At 41.7% G+C, this 25,520-nt stretch overlaps 1 protein-coding gene and 1 long non-coding RNA gene across 10 annotated transcripts in view; one reads left to right on the forward strand and one right to left on the reverse strand.

The window, feature by feature from the left end:
• LOC105476887 (acetyl-CoA carboxylase alpha) overlaps positions 1-25,520 on the forward strand; it is a 330,276-nt gene that overhangs the window by 290,631 nt on the left and 14,125 nt on the right. For all 9 annotated transcript variants that reach the window (XM_011733176.2, XM_011733177.2, XM_011733179.2 and 6 more), the window contains 5 exons: positions 52-148; positions 3,229-3,325; positions 4,380-4,515; positions 12,027-12,204; positions 13,631-13,743. In XM_011733176.2, the coding sequence (XP_011731478.1) occupies positions 52-148; positions 3,229-3,325; positions 4,380-4,515; positions 12,027-12,204; positions 13,631-13,743 (621 nt within the window). The remainder of the gene's footprint in view (positions 1-51; positions 149-3,228; positions 3,326-4,379; positions 4,516-12,026; positions 12,205-13,630; positions 13,744-25,520) is intronic.
• The window catches only part of LOC105476889 (uncharacterized), a 52,421-nt gene continuing 40,638 nt past the window's right edge, over positions 13,738-25,520 (reverse strand). The window contains exon 3 of the long non-coding RNA XR_984321.3: positions 13,738-23,459. This is a non-coding gene — a long non-coding RNA (uncharacterized lncRNA). The remainder of the gene's footprint in view (positions 23,460-25,520) is intronic.

The raw sequence follows: 25,520 nt of genomic DNA on the forward strand, positions 1-25,520 counted from the left end.
TCAATGGATTCACTGTCCTTATTCTCTGTTTTCTTTCTTTCCCTTCTGTAGCCCAAAAAGGTCAATGGTTGAGTGGCTTTTTTGACTATGGATCTTTCTCAGAGATTATGCAGCCCTGGGCACAGACTGTGGTGGTTGGTAGAGCCAGGTAAGAGCTCTTTTGTTTTGGCAGCTCTTTTTCCTCCCAATTAAAAATAAGAAAGAAAGAGCCATGGCTATGTAGATATATACCAATAATGTTCTCTTTGTCTGAACTGTCTAAGAATATTGGATTATAGCCATGCCCAAGGCAGAATAATTGGAGTGCTGGTTCTCAGTTGCCATTTTGTGTGTCACTCCAATGATGCATTTAATCTGAAGGCTAATTTTGACAACATTTCCTTTTTATAATGTTTCAGGAAAAACACTTTAGGAGCCGTAAAGCCCAACTACAATAGCCAGAGCCCACCAATGACTTTCCCTCTCCCAAAGACAATATTCGTTCAGGAATAGGTGACAAGTGATTCAGAGACTCATCTGCTTTTCTGTGTAACTGGAAAGAGGCTCTTCATGGCACCAGGATTATTTAAGTGACAAATGTACTATATTAGATTATAATCAGATTTGAATTGCCAAAAAAAAAAAAAGAGAGAGAAGTTTACCTGAAACAGGAGTAAAATAAGCTGAAATAGGTTGCCAGAATACTTATATTTTTCAAGTGGGAAATTGAAGTTTCTATTAAATTTTAATACCCATTCTCAGAAGTGCTTCACTCAACAGCAAGCTCTGCGCAAAATAATCTGTAGCGCTTGCTATAACGAGCTATAACAAGCACCTGCCACGACTGATCTTAATCTACTTCTGCACTGCAGAGACATGCTGCTGAGAGACCGCATCTGGAGCTCACCTTCCTCTGGGGGCAATCCGTTTTTCTTATCTTGGTGAAAAGTGGCACCTGCTCAAGATTCTCAAACATGCCACATTGGGTTGAGATTTAGATTCTAGCCTTGAAAATAATTCTAGGCTCTGTGGTTCTCTCAGTACAGCAGGTCAGCACGCCTCCATGCTGCCTGTGACAAGAATCCATCAGAGGGCAAATCCCACAGACAGGGTCTTCCTCTGTGACTCTCAATAGGATTCTGGCCTGGAGTCAGCTCAGACTGAATGTCCCAGAGCCTACCTGTCTGTTTTCTTTAAAGTCTCAGGTCTTTTATCTCACCCCAGGCTTCTCAGTCCCAGTGAGAAGTATTCTCTGTGCCTGGTAAAATTCCCACTGGGGAGCTGAAAGTAGGAGATGCACTGGAGTGAGAACCCTGATACTCAGCTTCTGTATCAGCTTGTTAGATTCCTCCTGGCACACTAAGACCAACTTTTTTGAGATTTGTCTCATCTATTCTGCTTCAATTTTCCTGTCTGTGAAAAAAACATGACAGATTTTAAGTCTCAGAAAGCCAAACCTTTGTTAAGTTCTTTAAGATACTCCCATGGGAAATAAGAGAATAATACTTTACACTTATGATTAGAAGAATAGGGACTGCTTTGCGACCAAGATCAGTCAAGCTTGGCTTTGGTTAGCTCTGCCATTGTTTATTGCAGCACTCACTCTGACTTTCTCCTTTCTTTCCATCTGACGAGTTCTGAGCTTCTTACTCCAAACACATACACATGCTCACAAGTATATAAAACACAAATGGAGCTCTAGCTTCTTTCAAAAGCAATGGCATTTCAAGAAATAAATATAAATGTATTCTTCTGGGATTGTTACTGTAAGTGCTGCCAAAACTCATCTTTGGTATGTATGTTTGGAATATGTGTGCTATTGGCTGTAAATTGTCTTTTATTATTCCATGGCACCTTGTCCAGGGACACACTATAAAACAAGATGTAGCATCTTCATGTGCTAGCCTGATAAAATTTATATGAAGTATAATAGAAAACAGAAGTTGTTCTGAGCTGTTTTCAAGTTCAATAAATAACTGTAATACTCGGATAAAGATGTTCTTTATTAGGTCACATGGGCCCTAATATATAAGTTATAAGTTACCGATTTAGGGTGGCTTTTGCAATTACAAGTTTCCAGTCGGATTATTAATCATTGTGAACAGAAATATTTCTAAACCCTCCTGTGTACCTCCTGCTCGTTGTCTGGTTGTCTAGAGGGCTTTTGATTCTGATTCAGTGCAGGCAAGTGACAAGGGGGTGGGTGGTCTCCACTCAGGCCCTTGTCAGGCCTCTTGTGATGACAGGAATCCATTTTCAGTAGCCAATTTAACAACCAAAGGCCATCCGTCATGGAAAAGTTTGTTATGGAGATGCTGTGGGGAATGAGAGACTATAACCCATCCCAGCCCCAACCCCAAGGAATGCAACAGTGAGAATGAAGACTGAATCACATTTTCCAGAGTAAAGACTCACCCTATACTTTGTTTTGCTCTCTGATTTTTCCTAAAAAATCTTTATGAGGACCAAATTGGGAGGTCATAGTGGAGTATAAGGTGCAGAGGCTTTGAGCTCCTAAACAGTTTTTTAAATTAACATAGCTTTGAGATTAAATGTATACTTCTAATATAGATTTCACGAGGATTACTACTAAAAATTATCCTCGTCCCATTGGTCTTTTCCAAGAAAGGAGAAAGTTAAGGGCTTGTTGATCCACTTCTCTACTCTTGGCGTGTATTTTTCATCATTCTCATAACATGCCTACATATCCCTATCCACACACCCAATAGTAAGACCTATTGTACCCTCAAATCTTATCTGGAACCACATTATTAATATTCCATAGAAAATTACAACTCCATTTCAGCAAGGTCAGCCCTCATTAAAAGTTACTGAAAGTCTCAGATTCCTACTGCCTTTCAGACCATTTCCTACCATCTTCACCAAGGAGATGCTCTAGAGTGAACTGAGAAGTTTCATTTGGCAGCTACAGAGGTAGGGATGTGTATATGTGCTAGGCTGTTGAGTCTAAATGCAGAGGTTCCCCTAGAATAGCCCTTGGTTTGAATCGATCTTGTGTTGGGACATTTCCGAATAGAAGTGATTCTGAGGGTGGTTTCCCACCATATTTAGAGAGTAAATATCAAATCCATAGCGTCTCACATTTAACTCGTAGAAGAATCAGATTCCCCCTGCTCTCTGTGTTTGTTTCTAGTTTTTTCCCCAATGTCTTGATGTGGAATTGGAAAACAAATGGCTAGCTATAATGGTGACATACATTGGGTTCTTATGTGGCTCATTTTTTATCAGGCTAGGAGGAATACCTGTGGGAGTTGTTGCTGTAGAAACCCGAACAGTAGAGCTAAGTATCCCAGCTGATCCAGCAAACTTGGATTCTGAAGCCAAGGTAGGCTACTTAAGTACACTGTGAGCCTGTGCTTGGAGGGTTTTTCTCTTTGCAGTGCCTGTGGATACATCAGGAGCATTGCAAACCATCAGTTTTAGAGGGAAGGGCATCAGCAGCCTTGAATGATTTTAGAACATCATGTGCTCACTTTTAAGATAAGTCTAGATGGACTAGAAGCTAAATTCTGCCTCAAAAATTAAATAAGTCTTTACAGTAGTCTTCTTGATGCTAGAAAACAGTATACTTTTGTTGGGGAGATGGTCTTCCAGAAAGGCAGCTGAGATAATACTGAAGGCTCTTTGGTCCCCGATTCTTTGAGTATACACATGGAAGAGCTACAACTAGAGTTAATGGTGAAGTCTTGCCCTAATGCAAAGCGCGAACACCACAGCCTTTTTTTTTTTTTTTTTTTTTTGAGACATGGTTCGTGGCCCAGGCTGGAGTGCAGTGGTGTAATTTTGACTCACTGCAGCCTCGACCTCCTGTGCTCAAGGGATCCTCCCACCTTGGCCTCCCAAAGTGTTGGGATGAGCCACTGTGCCTGGTCCCATTTTTTTTTTAAAGGATGGATTACATTTTCACATCCTGACACCATTCAGAAAGTGAGGGGTCAGGGAGGCCAGGGAGGAGGCTATTCAGCAGTGTGACATCAAGTGTCTATTGATTAGCTACAGTACAGGAAAATGCTATACTAAGCACAAAGGCGAAAGGACTGGGAGACTATGTACAATTGACTTGCTTTAACGAGTAGCACAATGGGGCCATTTTAAGTAGCTTTTGAGAAACCTAGAACAAGGGTCCTTAGGACTGCATTCTTCCCTTTTGACTACAGAGTTGTTATAATCAGGACTTAAAAAGAGTAGTATTTAACAAGGTCAAAGATCCAGGATCCTTTCTTCTTTTTTACTCCAAACATGATGATCTGATGAACAGTAGTTTTTGTTGGTCTGATTTTTAGTTTTCAGTTTTAAATAAGTAAAATCTTGTTCACCTTGGAGAGATTTCCCCCTGGAGCTGTGTTGTTAATTGTGTCTTCTTTGACTTTTCCCAATAGATAATCCAGCAGGCTGGCCAGGTTTGGTTCCCAGATTCTGCGTTTAAGACGTATCAGGCCATCAAGGACTTCAACCGGGAAGGGCTGCCTCTGATGGTCTTTGCCAACTGGAGAGGCTTCTCTGGTGGAATGAAAGGTGACCGGCCTGCCTGTGGGCTGGAGGGGCATCACTGATTACTGGGCACTCTGCAGCAGAGGGAGTGTGTAGGTTCAGCGGAATCTGTGGGTATCCTAATAGCCTAGGCTTTTTGGGGATTCTGCCCTCTCTGAGACATCTTTTGAGTTGCAACTTGAATGGAAAAAAGTACACTTTATAATTTATAATTCCATACACAATTTCAGAATAATCTACTACTAGTGTTATTGAGGTGACCTACTGTTGTGGATTTAGCTCCGGTACTGAATTTGAAAATGAACAAATTCAGTACCGGAGGCTGTTCTTTGTGGCAATTTGTGCTGTTGTATTATTATATAACAACAGCCCTGAGCCTGTGGCTCCAGCATATTAGACCATTATTATAAAGGCTCTACTCCATGCTATGGGAATTGCTAAGTAATTAGGCAGCCAGTATCACCATTTACAGAGAATCCTTAATGTGTAGAGCAACTGTGGACACTACAGGGAGAGCCCAAGGAAACACCACCTCTTATAGTAGTGAAGCTCTCTCTCTCGTGGCCAGAGAATTCATGGCCATGCTAAGCCAGAGACTACATACCTGGAGGGCATGAGAGTATGCTAAGTATAAATTCCATCTGTCTTGGGGAGAATTTGGGGTTCTAAAGCAATAGGATAGGGCCAGGCATGGTGGATCACCTGAGGTCAGGAGTTCGAGACCAGCCTGTCCAACATAGTGAAACCTTGTCTCTACTAAAAATACAAAATTAGCCAGTTGTGGTGGTGCATGCCTATAATCCCAGCTACTTGGGAGGCTGAGGCAGGAGAATCACTTGAACCCGGGAGGTGGAGGTTGCAGTGAGCCGAGATTGCACCACTGCGCTGCAGCCTAGGCAGCAGAGGAAGACTCCATCTCAAAGAAAAGAAAATGCTTAGGGACATACAAAATGTGAAACAAGGAACTCTCAATAGGGCACTTAAAAATAGCTTAGGGTGGAAGCACCCCCAGCCTGTGAGGGAGGAAAAGCCTGGGGAAACTACCAGATGGTCAGTTTTGTGGCAAGAGGGATTTGAAATTTTTGCCGACAATGTTTCCTTACCTGTCTAGGAAGAGCCCTGTATGGCCAGGCCTCGTTGGCAAAATGTAGACTAGGTTGATTTTGTGTGTGTGTGTGTGTGTGTGTGTGTGTGTTTGTGTGTGTTTGGTTTTTTTTTTTTTGGTTGAAAAGTTTACCTTTGCCTATATTTGCTGGAGAACTACCATATTTTATACTTTTCTTGGGGGAGTCTTGGACTATACATCCAAATTAATGATTGTATATATTTTTTAGATTATCACGGTGAATTATTTTTTGACCAAGATAATAAATTAGCAGAAATACCATGAGAAATTGAGAGTATACGGTTAAGTCAATCCTACACATTTTTATTGAGTTCTGTGTGTTAGGAATGATGCTAGCCACTTCAGAGAACAAAAATAAGTCAAAATAAGTCAGAAACAGACATTGCCTCACAGAGACAAGAGAAATGTCTTGAGCAAAATGATAAAGCCATAGTGTATAAACAAAATACCAGGATGTTCAAAAGAAGATGGTAGTTGTATAACAAAGGGTAGGGGGACCTGAAACCCCCTCATTCATATATATGAGGTTCATTCAGCATTAGATTTCACTTGATCCCACATTCCTTGGCTCTAGTATTTTTGTTGAGACCTGGGAGAGAATGCTATGCTATTACTCCTTACTTACCTCTTTGTGGGGGGCCCATTGAGAATGTACTCTTTCTGACATTACTTTGGAGTGTCACCCTGGATATTTTATCCTAACTGAAGTTCAGAGTTCAAAAGTTTCCAATGTAGCAATTCTAGGAAAAGCTTCAATTCTGCTACATATTTTGGCTCAGGCCCAGATTGGCTGCCACGCTGTAACAATAAGAACAACAACAATTAAGGTTCATTGAGCTCTTTTCACCAGAAACTTGTGCTAACAATTTTACGTGTATTATCTTACATAATCATCACAACAAGCTCCTCTAAGGGGTAGGTTATATTGTTATCCACATTTTACATAAATTAAGATTTATGTAAATTAGGTTAAGTAAATTTCCCAAGCTCATTCAGCTAAAAAATGGCAGAGTTGGGAAGGGAAGGTGGATCTGTCTGACTCCCTGTAACACAGTTGGCTGATTTAGAGCCTAAGACCAGAACTAGATCTACTAGAATATCCCTATAACAGAATGTCAAGGTTCCTGAAAAAGTTATTATCCCACCTACTTCCCCTCTACTTTGGGGGTGTCCTTGGTTATTGTGAAAAGAAATTTCAAGAGCTCAGAAATGAGTTCATTTTTTATTGTGGTAAAATATACATAATATTTATCATTTTAATTATTTGTAAGTGTACAATTCAGTTGCATTAAATACATTCACAGTGTTGTGTAACTATCAAACTTTTCATCATCCTCAACATAAACTCTATACCCCTTACACAATAAGTACCCATTCCTTTCTCCCCGCTGCCCTTGGTCTGAAATGAGTTTTTGGCCTGATATATAGACCAGGGCAAGTTCTGTCTTCTTAATTTTGGTGCTGATGCATCCTTTTACACCTCGCATAAGACAAATAAGATTTAGGGAAGATAGAGATCCCTGTGAAGGTAGGAGGGGGAGGAACAGTGCCTTTCATATTTACATACAGGTCAGGGTGTTGTCTACGTATTATCTCATGTAAAGGGACCTAAACTGAGGGCCTCTTGTCATTTTTCACATCCCTTGGGGAGATGTTTGCAGTTTTGGTTTCAATACTGACTGGGGATTATGCAGGGAGGGAAAATAAACAATTATGCCATCCCTCAGTGCACACAAACACACAGCCAGGAGCCGACTGCACTGTGGGTAAAATGACTCCAAAATTGTGTGTAATGAGTAGGAAAAGATTAGAGACAGCTCTTGCTATGCTGAAAATTGACATTAGTGGAGGGGGAAAAAAAAAACTCTTAACTAGTCGGCCTAGGAGGTCTAATTCGAGCAGTAAAAATATAAATAAATAAATAAAAGCATGTCAAGATGGTATTGGTGCTTTTTTTCCAATGAGCTCTATCTGGCCGGAAGGCTATTCAGCATAATGCAAAATTAAATTATAAAAACTGGCTGAATATTTAGATGGAAGAGCCATTTGGAAGCAGTTTATTTAGACGAACCGGCAATGACCCACAACAGGGAGACATCAAGCGTGAAATTTACTAGAAATTAGCACCAGGGTCCCAGCCTCAGCATGAATAGCTTGATAGGATGCAAATCCCAGTGATATTAAGCTGCCTCACTGCTGGTGCTACAGGGTCACTCTCAGTTGGCTTTTCATGTTATACTTATTATTTTTTCCTGGGACAGGTTATAAATAACAATAAAAAAAAATTTATTGAAAACTTGAACCGGAATGAAAGTCTATTTTAAAGTCTCTGATTACTTGGATGTTGAAATACAGTGTCAGCCGATCATAATGAACTAAGGAGAGACATTATGTATATGTAGCTTGTGTATGGCTAATGTTTACCTTCAGTTTCTAACAGATAATCTTGCCCAAGCCAATAAGATCTGTTTCGTTTTCAAGAGTGTGTGACACTGTGGAAACACTCTGCCACCCTATTCCCTTGTTTGATACACATGGTTGCCACAGTTTATCCATGTTTATAACAATAAAAGCCCTAGGCAGGGTTGGTGCCTAGGTGCTGAGAGCACACTGCAAAGGTTGTGTGTGATCACCATTCATGCAGATGTGCTTGGCCCAGCATGCTAGAAAACTCCAAGCTCCCGCCTCTCCAGTGAAAAACCTATCAGTATTTTCCATTCCCAGTTGCGTTTCTCAGGGCCTGAGAATTGACAGCATATGCATAGCTTTAAAATTCTGTAGACTGATTTCTAACCTAAACCCTTGGGGGATCACCCCTCCCCTGCTGCTCTTGGCTGTGCTTTTGCTCTGTCTCTTAAATATGAAGGGATTTCAGACAATTGTGTGTCAGATTGTTGCCAAGTGTTTCAACCTGCCTTTCAAAATATGTGGTTTGGGGCAGCTGCAGTTAGTCTGAGCATGTTGATTACAGAGTTTATTTGTGTGTTTGTTGATATTTTAATAGCCTGCTTTTTGGGTGTTTTGATGTTTGGGCTGTGGGTCTGTAGGTGTTCCAAGTTAGATGGAGGCAATATATTAGTCCCAAACATGTGAGCTTTAACAAACCCTGATGCTCCTTTCCTACCCACAGTCTTGGGGCTGAAAAATATTTGTTTGGCAGTCAGATCCAAGCCTCACACAGGCTGGTAGTGTTATCAGTATAGTTTTGAACGTTTCTGAACACAGGAAATCCAGCAACCGTTGGGAATATTCAATCATGTATTCAAGTCTCTTTTTCTGGTTTTATTTTACTCATCATATTAGATGTTGGAAAGCAAGAGTACTTTCCAACAGTCTCATGCTGTCTCTCCTAGCAGTAAGAATGAAGTAGTAGAGGCCGGGCACAGTGGCTCACACCTGTAATCCCAACACTTTGGAAGGCCGAGGTGGGTGGATGGCTTGAGCTCAGTGAGACCAATCTGGGCAACATGGTGAAACCCCGTCTCTACAAAAAATACAAAAATTAGATGCGCATGGTGGCACACACATGTAGTCTCAGCTACTTGGGGTGCCGATGGAGAAGGGTCGCCTGAACCCAGGAGGCAGAGGTTGCAGTGAGCTGAGGTTGTGCCACTGCACTCCAGCCTGGGTGACACAGCGAGACCCTGGCACCCTGCTCCCCACCTCAAAAAAAAAAAAAAAAAAAAGAATGAAGTAGTAGAATGTGCACATTAGGGCCAACAAGATCTAGATTTGAGTCTTATCTCCACCACTCACTCTTATTTAACTAAGCCTCAGTTTACTCACCTGCAACTTGGATATATAAATAAGATGATGTTCTGATGATTAAATGATTTATATGTGTGTATATATAATCATGTTCCCTGGTACGCAGTAAGCTAGCCATGATGATGACAAAAAGCAGCCCACGTCCATTTCATAAAAGTAAAAATCGCACACACACACTCATCTTCATTCGAAACTGTTTGCATATACCAAAAATCTAGTATTTTTTAAAACAGATGAATGAAAATACATTTTAAATAAAGTCTCCCCCTTTTTGGGATGTCAATCTGTTAATTATAATACAGAGATAGATTTTTGTTATTGCTAAGTCTTTAACAAGAAGAAGTGAGTAAAAGAGCTGGAAACTTTGTCTTCACTTACCTCTAACTTTTTTTTCTTTTTCAGGTAGAATGACTTTTTGTGCTGTCTTTTATTGCTTTATTTTCTCCTTTTATCTATACCTTCCATTTCCTCTCTTTGCATGATATCGTTGAGGGACACTCTTTTCTGTTACTTGTTCTGAGACTGTACTCTTGGCAGCACTGAAAAATGTACTGCTAATTACACAATTATTTTATTATATAGCACTGGTTGAAATATCCACTAAAGAATTAATTTAGTTAAAATAATTTGAACTGAGCAATTATTTTCATAGCCACAGAATTAGCGTAAAGCGCTTAAAGTCCTTTATTCCCTGCTCTTCATACAGCAGTTGTGTAATTAGCAGTAAATTTTTTTGGTCTTAGCTTTTCTCCCAAAGGAATAAATGTCTTCACTCTGATCATATACATGGAGTATATAATCATACACATTCCACATAGAATAGGGAGTGTTTTCTGGGGCAACTTGGAATTTCTGAAGTATTCACAGACACACCAGGTTGGGGCAGTGGAGCATATGCCTTGCAGTGAACTATGCTCACTGATGGTTTGTATATTAAGCCATTTTTACTTTGGAGAAGGTGGCAGTTTAATTTACCAGTAACTACAATGAAAGCAATTTCTATTTGGTTTGCTCTTAACTTCCTGAAAAATGCTTCTTTGCCTTGGATTCCCAGAATTGATTTATTCCAAATTGAGATCCTCTCCTTGATAAGAAAGTTTGAACTCAGTTGAACCTGTTATTTGGTATTTAGAAAGGATCCATTGTGGCTCCACTGAAGTACTCATTAAACATCTGGACTCATAAACCTAAAACTTTAGCAATGGACTTCAGTGAGCTGGGAAATGGGAAGTCCGTAAAAAGTTGGGAAATAAATAACTGATCCAGTTTTCCAGGGACTCACTTTATGTATACATCATGGGTCCTTTTCTTCAGGCTGCTCCTGGCTTTGGAGGAATTACAAAATGTACTCTTTTTTTTTTTTTTTTTTAAGGCAGGGTCTCGCTCTGTTACCCACACTGGAGTACAGCAGCATGATCACAGCTCACTGCAGGTCTCAGCCTCCTAGGCCCAAGTGATCCTGCCACCTCACCCTCTGGGGTTGCTGCTGGGACTATGGGAATGTGCCACCATGTTTTGCGAATTTTTTTTATTTTTTGTAGAGATAGGGTCTCTCTCTATTGGTCTTGAACTCCTGGGCTCAAGCGGTCCTCCCACCTCAGTCTCCCAAAGAGCTGTGATTATAGGTGTGAGCTACCATGCCCAGTCTACAAAACATACTCTTTAGCAGAATGAAGAGGTGGCTCTTCTCTTGTTTTTTGTTTATTTTGTTTTATGTTGTTTTTGAGACAGAGTCTTGTTCTGTCACCCATGCTAAAGTGCAGTGGCAAGATCATGGCTCCCTGTAGCCTCGACCTCTTGGGCTCAAGTGATCCTCCCACCTCAGCCAAGTAACTGGGACTGCAGGCATGTACCATCATGCCCAGCTAATTTTTTATTATTTGTAGAGACGGGTTCTCACTATGTTGCCCTGGTTGGGTCTCTTCTTCTCATGTGGCTGTGTAGCATTTCCTAAATATTTTTTAAAATTTTCTGTCACTGATACCGTATAAAAATGCAACTGTTAAAGAATTTGTTTTTCTTTCTCATTATATTATTTCCAGAGTATATAATTAATTCATTCAGCATTAATTCATTCAGCAGATATTTGTTGAGCACTAACTATGTTCAGGCACTGGGCAGGGCTATTGGGATACCAAGATGAAAAATAGTTTTTGAAGATAAAATTTTTAAAGGATCAATTTCCATTAGCTGCACATTTGAAGAGCTCATCCTATGCTAAGCCTCATGAGAAGAACTGAAAAGAGGTAGAATAGTTCCTTCCTTTAGAAAACTTAATGTAGTGGGAGAGCACATATTGACATGAAAAATACTCAACATTTGTAGAGCAAATGTGAATTAATGTGGTGAAACCTGAGTACAGAAATTCAGACAGGATATGAAATGGAAAGGCAATCTGGAAGATGTACACACTGTATCTTGTGAAAGACAGTGCATCTCTCTGTTGCTGTCTTGAGATTTTGAAGATCCTCTGGAGTCTTGAATGGGATACAGGTCGATACTCCCTTCAGTCTTTAGGGTGACCAAACAGGAGGCATAGTATGAGGAGGCTATTCGTGGCCAGAGGTCCTAAACAGTGTTTAAAAGTACTGCTTTGAGGAAGAGAAATTTCATGATTTCTAATTTGTCTCATTCTCCGTAGATATGTACGACCAAGTGCTGAAGTTTGGTGCTTACATTGTGGACGGCTTGAGGGAGTGCTCCCAGCCTGTGCTGGTTTACATTCCTCCCCAGGCTGAGCTGCGGGGCGGCTCCTGGGTAGTGATTGACTCCTCCATCAATCCCCGGCACATGGAGATGTATGCTGACCGAGAAAGCAGGTAGCGTGCCTTCCGTATTTCCATTCACTGTAGCTTTAGGGACACTGTAGCTGTTGGTTTCCTCCTGGAGAATGGTGTAGCCATGGCACTACAGCACCACATCCTGTGATTCCAAACCAAAGCTTTTTCCTTCCATTAGAGTCCAGGTCCTCACTCTAGCATTTTAGGAAGCTGAAGACCATGGTGTTTGTAGCACCCAAAAAAACTGCAAGGGAGAACCTCAGGCTTGTTGGGAGGTAGTACCTGAAACTGCTTAAATAAAACAGATCTAATCTGGCATCCTTTCACAGTCTGTTCTCAGCTTTCCTAAGTAAACTTCAAAACATATTTCTTTGACATTTTCCTAGCAAACTCCTACCTCCAGTCGTTTTAGTGGACCGCCCACTTCTCTCTTGTCTCCCCAAATTCAGCCTTCTTTGTCAAAGGCTGCTTAGGAGAGTCCAGTAGTTTCACTGTGAAACCTCTAGGCTAAGAGGCTTATTATTTACATTCTGTACTTAGGGGTTTATTATTTTTTAAGTCCTAAACTCATCTGATACCAGATCAGAGACAATTCCTCTACAGACTTTGGAATCAGACTGTCTGGTTTCAAATCCAGTTCTGCCTCTTGTTATATTTGGACGAGTCTCATAACTTCCTAAACCGTAGTTTTCTCATCTGTAAAACGGGAATAATCACAGAACCTTACTACATAGTAGATGGAGACTGGGCAGAGGATTGTTGTAAGGATTTACATGTAAGTGATTAGAACAGTGCCATGTACATAGTAAACATTAGCTATATTTTTTTAAACTAGAAAGCTGTGGGGTTTTTTTTTTTAAAAGATGTTTAGGGCAAAGTTTCTGGGGATTGAACATCGTTAGTATGCACTAAAAGTAACCCTGAGACCTTTGACTCTGCTCATTTCCATATCACTGGGCAGAATGTTTTACTTCCTACTTGGCCTGGCTTAGTGTGTCTGATCAGTGTCCTACAAGCAGACTGACAGCTGTGGTATTGGTGAGATAGATAGATAGATAGTATTGATGAAGCATTGCCCTTCATCACTGTACATCCTACGTGATGGAGGTGATTCCCCTGTCACTGTGCCTACAGCATTTTTTTTTCCCATGGAAAATAATGTGATTCCTGTTACTCTTACCAGCTGTAGGTGGTGGAATCTGTATTCTTCTCCCTTTGAAATGGAAGTTGACTAGTGTGGTAATGAGAATTACTTTAAATACTTTTTGCCAGGCCTTTCTCATACCTCACTTAGACACTTCTCTGGCGCCTACTATTCTCCCTGGGGAGATGTCTGTTAACCATAGGTGGGCAAAACCATAATGAAGCTATTTCTTGGTCCACAAATTGTAACTGGCCTCATTTTGTTGTCTCCTTCCTTTAAAGTACCTCTATTTCTGTTTTGTTTTCTTTCTTTCTGATCCAGGGGATCTGTTCTGGAGCCAGAAGGGACAGTAGAAATCAAATTCCGCAGAAAGGATCTGGTGAAAACCATGCGTCGGGTGGACCCAGTCTACATCCACTTGGCTGAGCGATTGGGTATGTCTGCTTGTCCTCCTGGCAAATCAATGAGCCATTCAGCTGATTTGTAATGAGTGCATTCATAGGCCAGGGGAGGAGGCACTGAAGCATTTGATCAAATTCATGATAATCTTTATTTACTGTCCTCTATATGGTAAAAACCCTGGTAGAATGAAATAGTGTGTATAATAGGGAAAGTGAGCCCTAAAAAAGCAAAAGTCACCTGATTTTTTTTCCTGATATTTCCTTAGAGTGCAAAAAGCCCGTCTTTCTAAGATGTCCTTGTAGAGAATGAGTAGCTAGAGTTGCTTCTGGGGGCAGGCCTCACCAGACAGAGAATATGCTAGATCTAAATATGTCCTGTTTCTACTTGTTTCTTTGGACAGCTCACTTCATTTCTGAGAGATGGGATAGAAAAGCAGGAGTCTTTACCCAGGCGGTGTCCAGGGGTCATCCTGAGCTAGAGAAATAGAAGTAAAGATTGCGCACTGTGTGCTTCCAAACAGTAACTGCAGCCAGAATAGCCCTGAGAGCAGGCGTGCTTAATGCTTCCAGCCATTACTCTCTTGCTCATTTGTTTTCAGAGCTTTTGGAAGCCACTTGTGATTTGAACATAGGACTAAACCATGGGAGTCCTGTGTTGAGTCCAGAGTCTAAATGAGTTTCAGATTCTTTTAAAACACTGATTTTCTGCCCAGGTCTCCCATTGAGCTGCTTGCTATGTTAGTAAAGATAATTGCTCGAGGTTCTTTTGTCGGTTGGTTTGTCTTGTTTTTGTTTTTTTTCTAAAGGAACAGAGATTGCCTTTAAAACGTAGTGAAACTCAGTGAATGGAGAAGAAATGCTAGCTCATTTATATTCCAAATGATAATTTAATTAATAAAGTACCATTTGTGGACTGTATGTCCCCACCATCCAGAGACAGAAAAATCCCGTTTGCCTACACTGTGGAGACTGTACATCCAGGAATTTAGAGCACTGAGCCAGGTTGCCTGCCAAACACGGTGACTTGGGTTACAATAAACCCTGTTTGTGTCCCATTGTTTGCCACTGGGTAACAGCCACCAATAAGTCTAACTCACCACAATCTGATCCTTTTATGGGGAATGCACACATACAAGAAATGAGAGTTGTTTCTAAAATCTATTGCCACCCAGAATTGTTGAGGTGGTTTTTTTCTCTTTCTTTTCCAAACAGGATAATTACTTCTGACCAACCCCATACACTTTAATTAAAGTAACTGCAGCTCAACAGCAAGTTACTTACAACTGTACATAGAAAGAGCTCTAAAAGCTTCAGCCACTGATAAGCATCTCACTTAGATGGCTCATAATTGCTGCCAGCATCCCTCGATTGTGTTTACTACTAATTCCATACAAAGGCAGCAATGCCGCAATTGCAGGGTACAGCAAATTGCATCATTTTCCTTTTTCTCTTTTTCCTTTTTTTTCTTCCTTTTTCTTTTCCTTTTTTTTTTTTTTTTTTTTTCTTTTCTTTCTTTTTTTTTTTCTTTTTGCTGGTTTTCTTTCTGGCCAATTTAAAATTTGTCAAAGTCGGTCTTCTTCTGGATCACTGCCCTTTGATATTTCGCGCACTCCATTTGCCACAAACAAGCCGCAGGGCCGCAGTTCATGCTGACTCTAGCAGAAGCAGAGAGAGCTCCATTTATCTTACACTGCCTGCTGAATTCCTACTCATTAACTAGGGGTTCACTGCCTCTTTTTAACCCCCCAATGGCTGTTATCCCTTCAGAGTAACTGGGTGGTAGGGAGAGGGATCCTCTCTCCATTTGCAGAAGGACTGGATGGTTAGGGGTGTGGGGATGAAGCTTCTTTCTCTTCAGGGAAAGTGATGTCGCTCCCACCTTCAACCAGCACCTTTTAACTTTTGAAGCACATGAAGGGGAGAGGGAGGAGACTCCCAAGTGATAGCCGTTTAATCATTTGTTACAAATCATCTCATTATCAATTTCCTATCCGCATTGGAGAAAACCATATTTATTTGACCTTGACCAAGATGGCACTTGAAGAAGGACCCTTAGTCTGCTAAATGTGAAGCAGGCTCTGGCCTAGGGCAGCTTAGGGACATGAGCAGTGGACTTGGAAGAAGAATAACTAACTGCGAGTCTTGTAAATTATTTAACTTCTCCAAACATCAGTTTTTTCCAACCATAAAGTGGAGATCACACCTCTGCCTAGCTAATATGAGGAGCAGATGAGTACGCATTTACTTCGTTGCATCATTATCTTTCCGTCTTAGTCATTAGAAAAAGCAGATGGCCATGTTTGGTATCCAGCATTCTCTGTGGCTCCGTCCCACATGTGGAAATAGGAAAGAAACAGAAGTATAGTCCTGTCTCTCAGGGATATCCGACACGGGCAGCTGTCTCTGCGACAAAACAGGTCAGCCTGGATATAACGGGACATACTACGAACCCGGTTCCTTTGGGGTTCACAATGATTCCAGCTCTTTTAGCAATGCCTAGAACCAAACTACCGAAATTCTTTTTCACAAAGTGGGTGAAAATTGTCTCATTTTTCAGATTGGGAAATTGAGGCCAAAAAAGTGAATAATCTAAGATACAAAATAAATAAAACTACACCAGAGCCCAGAATGGAATTCTCATTCCCTGTGTTCTCCATTTCTCAGAATTTCTTCAGATTTTTCCTCAGCTGAATACTGAGCCTAAAATAAATTAAACAAGGATTCTTTCCCGTTGTAATCTAAAGCCAATTCCACAGAGAAAATCTGATTTAGGAGAAAGCCTGTAGGAGTGGATGTTATCTTGTGTTCCCGTTCTCTCCCCAAATCTGCCTCTTTACTGGGGAGCTCACTCACAGATCACTCAGACAAAGCAGCGCACAACTGATCGACTGTGTTCAAAAACATAATTATTCCAGGCGCGGTGGCACACATCTGTAATCCCAGCACTTTGGGAGGACAAGGCGGGCAGATCACCTGAGGTTGGGAGTTCGAGACCAGCCTGACCAACATGGAGAAACCCCGTCTCTACTAAAAATACAAAATTAGCCAGGCATGGTGGTGCATGTCTGTAGTCCCAGCTACTCAGGAGGCTGAGGCAGGACAATTGCTTGAACCCGGGAGGTGGAGGTTGCAGTGAGCCAAGATCGCACCATTGCACTCCAGCCTGGGCAAGAAGAGCAAAACCCTGTCAAAAAAAAAAAATCATAATTACTATTTATTTTCTAAGAATGAGTAATATTTAACTTCGAGCAGCTAACTTCATCTCTTCTAGAACTTTCATTTTTTTTAATGGCCTTTTCTCATCTTACATGGTTAGTTTGGGTGGAAAGATGGTGAATTACTAGTTTGCAGGTCTGTGATTATAACAGAAAATATGTAAATAGTACCTACACTGATTCCTAATAGAAGTAAAGGGAAGAATTACCTCAGAAAGAAAAGTGAACAAAGCCCACGCCCCTGAGTCTTGCATTGCTGAATCTGTTCTGACCCTGATTCACAGAACCAGGGCTTGGTAGAGTCATTTCAAGAATTACTTCCTACCATTTGGTTGCCTTAAGGAAATTAAATTTCTTCTCTGGAAATGGAGCCGCAGCCCTCCCAGGCCTTTTTGTCTCTCTCTGATATCCTTCTACTGCCTCACAAGGCCAGGAGCAGGCAGAGTGGCTGTGGAGCGGGATGGCCTTGCTAGCCTGGCCTCTTGAGTGCTGTGACCTGAGGTCCTCTCCTGGATCCTTCCCCTCCTTTTGTGTTCAGAGAGAAATCAATTTAGATGGAGAGAGAACTGTCCAGCCCAAGTGTGAAGCAACTGTAAGTTCCCCACTGTCCCTCTCTCTCAATACGAAGAGCACCTGGGCAAAGGAGCCACTTAGGGGAACTTGTTCTTGGTCGTGGCCCTATTCCCAGGCAGCTGGCAGCCTGCCACACAGCACCGCCACCCACACAGAACATGCCCTGCCTGCCTGCCACAGTAAGCAGCAGCATGGACTGAGCACTGCTGCTGGCCCTCGCCTAGTCCTTCTAGGCCTGCCCACACCCACCATGTCTTCAGGGTCAAGGTTGCCCCAGGTGCAGATATGGAGCATTGTGGTGGCAGGTGAGGATAAACTCCCGTCTGTAAAAATCTTCAGGAATGCCTTCCTCCCAAGCCTTCTCTTTAGCAGCCAGAATGACAGGAAAAAGACTGTTCCCTGGGCTAAGGGGACTTAAGGGTTAAGCTGCTTTTCTGGCAGAGGTGATCACAGTATCTGAGTTGTGTTTTTCCAACTCTTGTGTCTATCTTCAGGAGGCTGAAAGCTGAAAAGAGACAGAGTTGCTTGTTTGAGGCAGAAAGTATGTCGTTGCCTGGAAAGTTAAGACTAGGAAAGAAAGAAGTTCTGATACGCATGCCTTAGTGAGTGGCCTTTCACCTCTCACCTGTTGAACTTGGAGTGTCCTCGCTGACACTACGGCCACTGGGTCCTCTGCAGTAAGGAGGCTGATGAGAAATAACACGAGGCTTTCTATCACGAAGGTAGATGTGGGATCTTGCCTCCTCTCCTGTTAGCAGTAGCTGAAAACCTACCCCTCACACTGATTCAGAAGCTATTTGACTTGGTGAAGTTTAGTGCAATAGTGACAACATTTTCTGAGAAGAGAAAGGGGTCATTTTAGTTTGATCCTTTAATCTGATTGTATTTATAAAAGCACCTGGGCTTGCTTCCCCTAAGAAAGCAGTGATTCACAATTCTGTTTGGCCAGAGGGACCTGGCAGGCATTTAGTTAAAGGGATTCCCCAAGAGAAAGCTGTCATCAGAATGTATCTTGGTCCCAAATGACCAGATCCCTGTATCCTGACCTGCCAGACATAGGGAGAGCAAATTGGGGAAGGAAAATAATGAAGACTGCAGAGGCATATTTCTACCAGAAGAATTCAGAGAATTATATGCTGTTTCCTGACCTTTTTTATATGGATATGTCTGCCTGGAAACACAGGGACAGGGCTGATCGGGGAGCAGTTGTTTTTTTTTTTTTTTTTTATTCCTGTTTGGAAATCTCTGGGTTTTCTATTAATATAATGATTTTTAAAAATATGAACAGTAGAGCACTAACACTGTTGCAAGGAACTTTAGGGTTAAACATCCCTGAGAGGATTGCTGTTAAAATCAATATGCAAATGTGGGTGTATTTAGATAGGTATGGCCCCCTTTGAAGAAAAGCAGATATATGAAAATGGGATTTTAAAAAAAGCTAGATACATTGGGAGAAATTATTCCCATTACAAAAGGATTATTTGCCTTACCAAAGGATTCACTGCAGGGTTCCTCATAAAATAGCTCCCTTAAGGCATTTAAAACAGGATCTGATTTACGCAGTTTTTCAAGAATGCTTTTGTGTAAAGAAAGGCACACCTGTTATGGATATAGAAATAGTTTTGCAGGATTTTTTTTTTTACGCTATCTTAGTATCTTTATAGAAAAATTTCTTTCAACATAGAAAATGTGATTACATAGATCTTTTAAACAACTACTTGTGTTTGTACTTCTGAATCTTAATAAGATTCCAGTCTTTTTAATGCTGATTTTTCAGTCTCAAGGTTGAGGGATGGGAGTGTGTTTTAATATCTGAGATATTCAGGAGCTCTCTGGGGAGCGTGGTCTGGTTCTTACCTCTAGCATCGGAAGTATTGAACCAATCAAAGCAAGTTTCTTTCCTTTTCTTTTCTTTTCTTTCATTCCTTTCTTTCTTTCGTTTCTTTCTTTCTTTCTTTTTTTTTCCAGAGTTTTGCTCTTGTTGCCCAGGCTGGAGTGCAGCGGCACAATCACGGCTCACTGCAACCTCTGCCTCCCGGGTTCAAGCGGTTCTCCTGCCTCAGCCTCCTGAGGAGCTGGGATTACAGGCATGCACCACCACGCCCGGCTAATTTTGTATTTTTAGCAGAGACGTGGTTCCTTCATGTTGGTCATGCTGGTCTTGAAGTCCTGACTTCAGGTGATCTGCCTGCCTGGCCTCCTGAAGTGTTGGGATTACAGGCCTGAGCCACCATACCCAGCGCAAATTGCTTTCTTAAGGAAGAAGGGCCCATCAACGTTAAAACTGGATTTAAATTTACATAGGCTTCTTAGTATAACTGTTTGTTTTTGTTTTTGTTTTGTTTTTGAGATGGAGCCTCGCACTGTCGCCTGGGCTGGAGTGTCGTGGTGCGATCTTGGCTCACTGCAACCTCTGCCTCCCAGGTTCAAGCGATTCTCCTGCCTCAGCCTCCCAAGTAGCTGAGATTACAGGCACCTGCCACCAAGTATAACTTTTTTGAAAGTTGAGAATGTTTTTTAAAACCCTTTAATATCACATTCTTTCATAAAACATTTTCCCTGTTTGCCAGACTGGGATTGTTGTTACATAAATGAGGAACGCAACTCAGAAAAGGAAAAAGATTTCTGCAAGGCCACCTAGAGCCTTTGGCTGGGCAGAGAATTTTTAGTCTACGAGTCTGATTTTTATTGCAAGCTTTGAAGATGTCACCTCCCCCAAATCCTGCTTTTATGATGTAGTTTGTTCATACACAGACTAGGGCTGGCCTTCTCCTGGCCTATTTAAGTGGTATGGCTGGGCAAAAAATACCTCCTGCTGCAGAAATCAGCTCTTTCCTCTGGGAGTTTCCCTTTTTTTCTTTTTTCGGTCAGAGACAGATTCTCACTCTGTCCGCCAGCCTGGAGTTCAGTGTCATGTTCATAGCTCATGACACCTCGACCTGCCAGGCTCAAGCAATTCTCCTACCGCAGCCTCCCAAGTAGCTAGGACTACAGGCATGCACCACCACATTCAGCTAATTTTTAAATATTTATAGAGATAGAATTTCCCTGTGTTGCCAGGGCTGGTCTCAAACTCCTGGCCTCAAGCAATCCTTCCCACCTTGGCCTCTCAAAGTACTGACATTACAGGCATGACCCACCGTGTCCAGCCTCTCTTCACTTTTGATACCATGGAGGAGAAATGTGGCTTTTCATTGTATCCTGGCTCCAGGGAACACCTGATAGGCCACTGTGTTGTGGATACTTTCAAGTCAATTTGAACTGCTTTGTTTAAGGAGCATGGGCCCTTAAACCAGATTACCTAGTACAAAATCACAACTCCACTATTTCCTAGCTTTGTGGTCTTGGGTGAGTTACTTTTTTGTGCCTCAGTTTCCTCATCTTGTCTTTTAGGATTGTTGTAAGGATTAAATGAGATGAAAAGTACTTTAACAGTATCAGCACACAGTAACATCTCAATACTGTTAGCCCTTCTTATTTGATCAGTGATATTTCATCTCTGTTTAACTCTTTAAAATTTTTAATTAGAAGTGTGCATTTTTAGGATTTCATGGGGACTTATTTTTTAAGAGACAAGGTCACCCTCTTTCACCTAAGCCAAACTTGTCCAGCCTGTGGCCTGTAGGCCACGTGTGGCCCAACACAAATTTGTAAGCTTTCTTAAAACATTATGAGATTTTTTTTACAATTTTTTTCCCTAGCTCATTGGCTATCATTAGTGTTAGTGTATTTTATGTGTGGCCCAGGATAATAATTCTTCTTCCAATGTGGCCCAAGGAAGCCGAAAGGTTGGACACTCCTGACCTAGGCTGGAGCGCAGCAGCACAATCATGGTTCACCACAGCCTTGAACTCCCAGGCTCCAGCGATCCTCCTCCCTCAGCGGCCAGGGCATCTCTGGGACTACAGGCACGCTTCACCATGCCTGGCTAATTCTGGGGGCATGGGGGAGGAAAGACAGGGTCTCGCTTTGTTGCCCAGGCTGGCACCCTGGGCTCAAGCCATCCTCCCACCTTGGCCTCCCAAAGTTCTGGTATTACAGGTGTGAGCTACCACACTTGGCGTGTGTGTGTGTGTGTGTGTGTGTTTGTAGAGACAGGGTCTTGCTTTGTTGTCCAGGCTGATCTTGAACTCCTGGCTTCAGGCAGTGCTCCCAACTTGCATAGGGACTTTTTATTTTGGGTAGGAAAGGATGGGAGCACCTACCTTTTTACTCCCGCCCAGCCATTTCCTAATGTAGAATTCTAGAAAAGAATGACTTTTCTCTCTGTAGCATATTCTTAAACACACTCACACACGTGTACACACCAACTTGCTTTCCTAAAAACCCCGAGGCCCTGCAATCTGGCTAGAAAAGAAAGAAAACCATTTCAAGATATTTAATTGTACAGGGAGCTTACAGGATTGATCGAGAGCTTAGCTTTTTACAATAGTCCAGTGAATAAGAAATGCTCCTGACAAACGATCAATGATAGGATAATCACTCTTTATCCCCCTCCTCATTCTTACCTTCTTTCAGGAGAACAGGGTTCAGAAGTCAAAAATCTTTATAGACGTCGCTTTTAAATTAAGCAGAAAATAGACATTGACATATTTGTTAATCTCCTCTAAATCATTACCGGGGCTGGCTGCTTTGCTGTACAAGAGGAGAGGGGCCCTCGGTGTGCAACACATGGATATAACTGGCTTAACAACAGCCTTTTATTTTTAGAAAATAAAATTTAAAAAATATATTTTCCCCTAAAACAAAGCACACAAATCCTTGACCTTCACATGAGCATTTAAAAACACATATATTCTCCACTTCAGTCTTTTCCTTGCTTTGATGCTTTTTTGAGGTGGGTCTTGAACCATAATCAGAGGCATTACTGAAGGAATCAAACAAGGCAGGCTTTGGAGGAATGCCCTGTGATCTTCCTAGTCTCAGTAGGGCCAGAGCATTACAGGCGTTTATTTTGTTATTCTTTCAAAGCTCTAGAATAGCTTGATTGAGAGGGTAAGACCCAGAAGCCAGCATCCTCCGTCCTTCCAACTTGGCGAAGCCAAAGCCTGGTTTCTGAAACACGGTCCTCAGCCCATAGCTGCTCCCTCTTCTGCAGCCAGTTCTTAACTCCTTGCGAACAGAAAACCAACTCTCCAGCTGGTTTCCCTATAGTGGCCGCTGCAGGATATCTACGTGCCAGCCTTCAGTACCATTTAACGTGGAAGAACACAGGCTTTGGAGAGAGCCAGACCCAAGTGTAAATCCTGACTTGCCCACTTAAGAGCTGGATGCAGCCAGGTGCGGTGGCTCACGCCTATAATCCTAGCACTTTTGGAGGCCAAGGCAGGCAGATCACCTGAGGTCAGTTTGAGACCAGTCTGGCCAACATGGTGAAACCACATCTCTACTAACAATACAAAAATTAGCCGGGCGTGGTGATGGGCACTTGTAATCCCAGCTACTTGGGAAGCTGAGGCCGAAGAATCACTGGAACTCAGGGGGCAGAGGTTGTAGTGAGCCGAGATCACGCCACTGCACTCTAACCTGAGCGACAGAGCAAGACTCCATCTCAAAAAAAAAAAAAAAAAAAAAAAAGAGCTGGATGCCATTGGGGAAGTCCCTTTACATTTCAGAGCTGTGGTTTTCTTACCTGTAAAATAGATACCCTGGCATAAAGTTGAGTTGTCATAAGGATTAGAGATCACATACCTGAAGCAACTGGGAAAGCACTCAGTAACATTGAAGTATTTAATGTTACTTTATTAGCCAGGAGCCCACCATCATCACTTAGCCTTTCAGAAATTAAAGGGACACTACTACTGAAGCACTTGTCTTCTGCCCAAGTAAGCAAGAAAGGACAGCTAACAGTCTTCAAAAGCTTTGGGACCCAGACTGCTGCATTTGAGCCTTGGCTGTGTCACTTGCTAGCTTTGTGACCTTGGTAAGTCGCGTAAATTCTCAGTGCCTCAGTCTCCTCACCTGTAAAATGGGAATAATAAGAATACCAGTCTCCTAAGGTTATTGTGATAATAAATTAACAAATATAAAGCACTTAGAATGGTGCCCAGTACCTTTGATTATTGATTATATGCATTGGATAGCCAGGAATAAGTTTTCTTTTCCAGCTTGCCTCATTTTTAAAACTTTTCATTTGATAAGAATTTCACAAAAAAAGTTACAAGAATAATTCAATGCTTTTTTCCTCAAATTCACCTATTGTTAATATCCCATTGCTTTATTATTTCTGCATATTCACATGTGTACATGTATTTATTGTCTCTTGCTCCACACACACATGCATTTTCTTTGAGCCGTTTGAGAAGTAATCTGTGGACCTCTTGTCTGTATTTTTATTTTATTTATTTAATATTTATTTTGTTGAGACAGAGTCTCACTCCATTGCCCAGGCTGGAGTGCAGTGACGCAATCTTGACTCACTGCAAACTCCTCTTCCCAGGTTCAAGCAATTCTCATGCCTCAGCCTCCTGAGTAGCTGAGACTGCAGGCATGTGCCACCATGCCCTGCTAATTTTTGTATTTTTAGTAGAGACAAGGTCTTGTCATGTTGGCCAGGCTGGTCTCAAACTCCTGGCCTCAAGTAACCCACCTACCTCAGCCTCCCAATGTGCTGGGATTATAAGTGTGAGCCACCGCGCCCAGCCCTCATGCTTCTTTATTCATAAATATTAGTGTGTATTTCTAAGAACACAGACTTTCTCCTACATAACCACAATTATCAAAATCAAGAACCGTAAACATTGATACTACTAATTCATGACTCATATTAAATAAAATTTTACCAATTATCTCAATGTCCTTTTTAGCTTTTTTTTTTTTTGAGGGGGCGGTCTGATATCTGATCTAATGAGCACACATTGAAATTCATTGTCAAGTATTTTTAATCTCCTTTAATCTGAACTGATTCTTCGACCTTTCTTTGTTTTTCACATTTTTGAAGAGTGAGCCACTTTTTTGTAGCATGTTTCCTCAGTTTGGGTTTGTGGTTAGATTCCGATTCTGCTTTTTGGGCAGGACTGTTGCGGAAGTCACGTTCTGTCCTTCTCAGGATGTCATCAGGAGTCACAGTATCAGTCTGTCCTATTGATGGTAATTTAATTACTTGTTTAAGGTGTTGTTCACTAGGTTAATCCACTATAAAGTTACCATTTTCCCCTTTGTAATTAATAAGTGATTTGTAAGGAATATTTTAAGACTTTGTGAACATTCTGTTTCTTATCAAACTTTCACCCACTGGCTTTGACATCCATTGATGATTCTTGGCAGAGTAATTTACTGTGATGCTTGTAAAACGGTGATTTTTCTAATTCCATCATTTCCTCTACACTTACTGTTCTTCTGCTGGAAGAGACAGTGTTCCCTTTCCCTTCTCCCTCATTTAATTACTTATATGAGGGTGAACTGGTAGATTCTAGTTTCATTCCACAAATACCCTGTCTGGTGATAAATATCATTATTTATTTTAGTGCTCATTGTCCCAGATCTGGCCAGTGGGAACACATTCAAAACTGGCTCCTGCATTGTTCTAACATGTCTCAATCATTTTTTGAGGGCTTCCACCTCAGGTTCATCTGATGTTTTCCCTGCCTCAACCCTAGAATCAGCTATTTCTCCAGGGGATCTTGGTTTCTTTCTAGGGAGAAGGGAAAACATTTGCTTCCCTGCCAAGGGTGTTCTGAGAATGTCTCATCTCCAAAGACACCAGCCAGCCCTTGATCCCTCAGCCCTCCTGCCATCAGCCCTCCAGGCAGATCTACGCTAGAATGTCATCCGTTAGTATGGGGCCCTGTGCGTTCATGCTGTTCAGATGTTTTGGAAGGAACACTGCTGAGGCACCGGGGCCTAAAGCAGCACATCAGTGGCACCTTCATCACAGTTTTGAAATGGTGATGAGCTTAAAAAAAGAGATAGAGTTGGGCATCCAAAAAACCTACAAAAATGGAACTTAAGTACTATAGTTACATCCCTCCTCTGTTAACCTGTGTTTATGTATAATACTTACTGCTCAGTCAGCAGCCCAAG

The sequence above is a fragment of the Macaca nemestrina genome, chromosome 17 (genome assembly GCF_043159975.1).
Source record: "Macaca nemestrina isolate mMacNem1 chromosome 17, mMacNem.hap1, whole genome shotgun sequence".
Classification (NCBI taxonomy): Eukaryota; Metazoa; Chordata; class Mammalia; order Primates; family Cercopithecidae; genus Macaca; species Macaca nemestrina.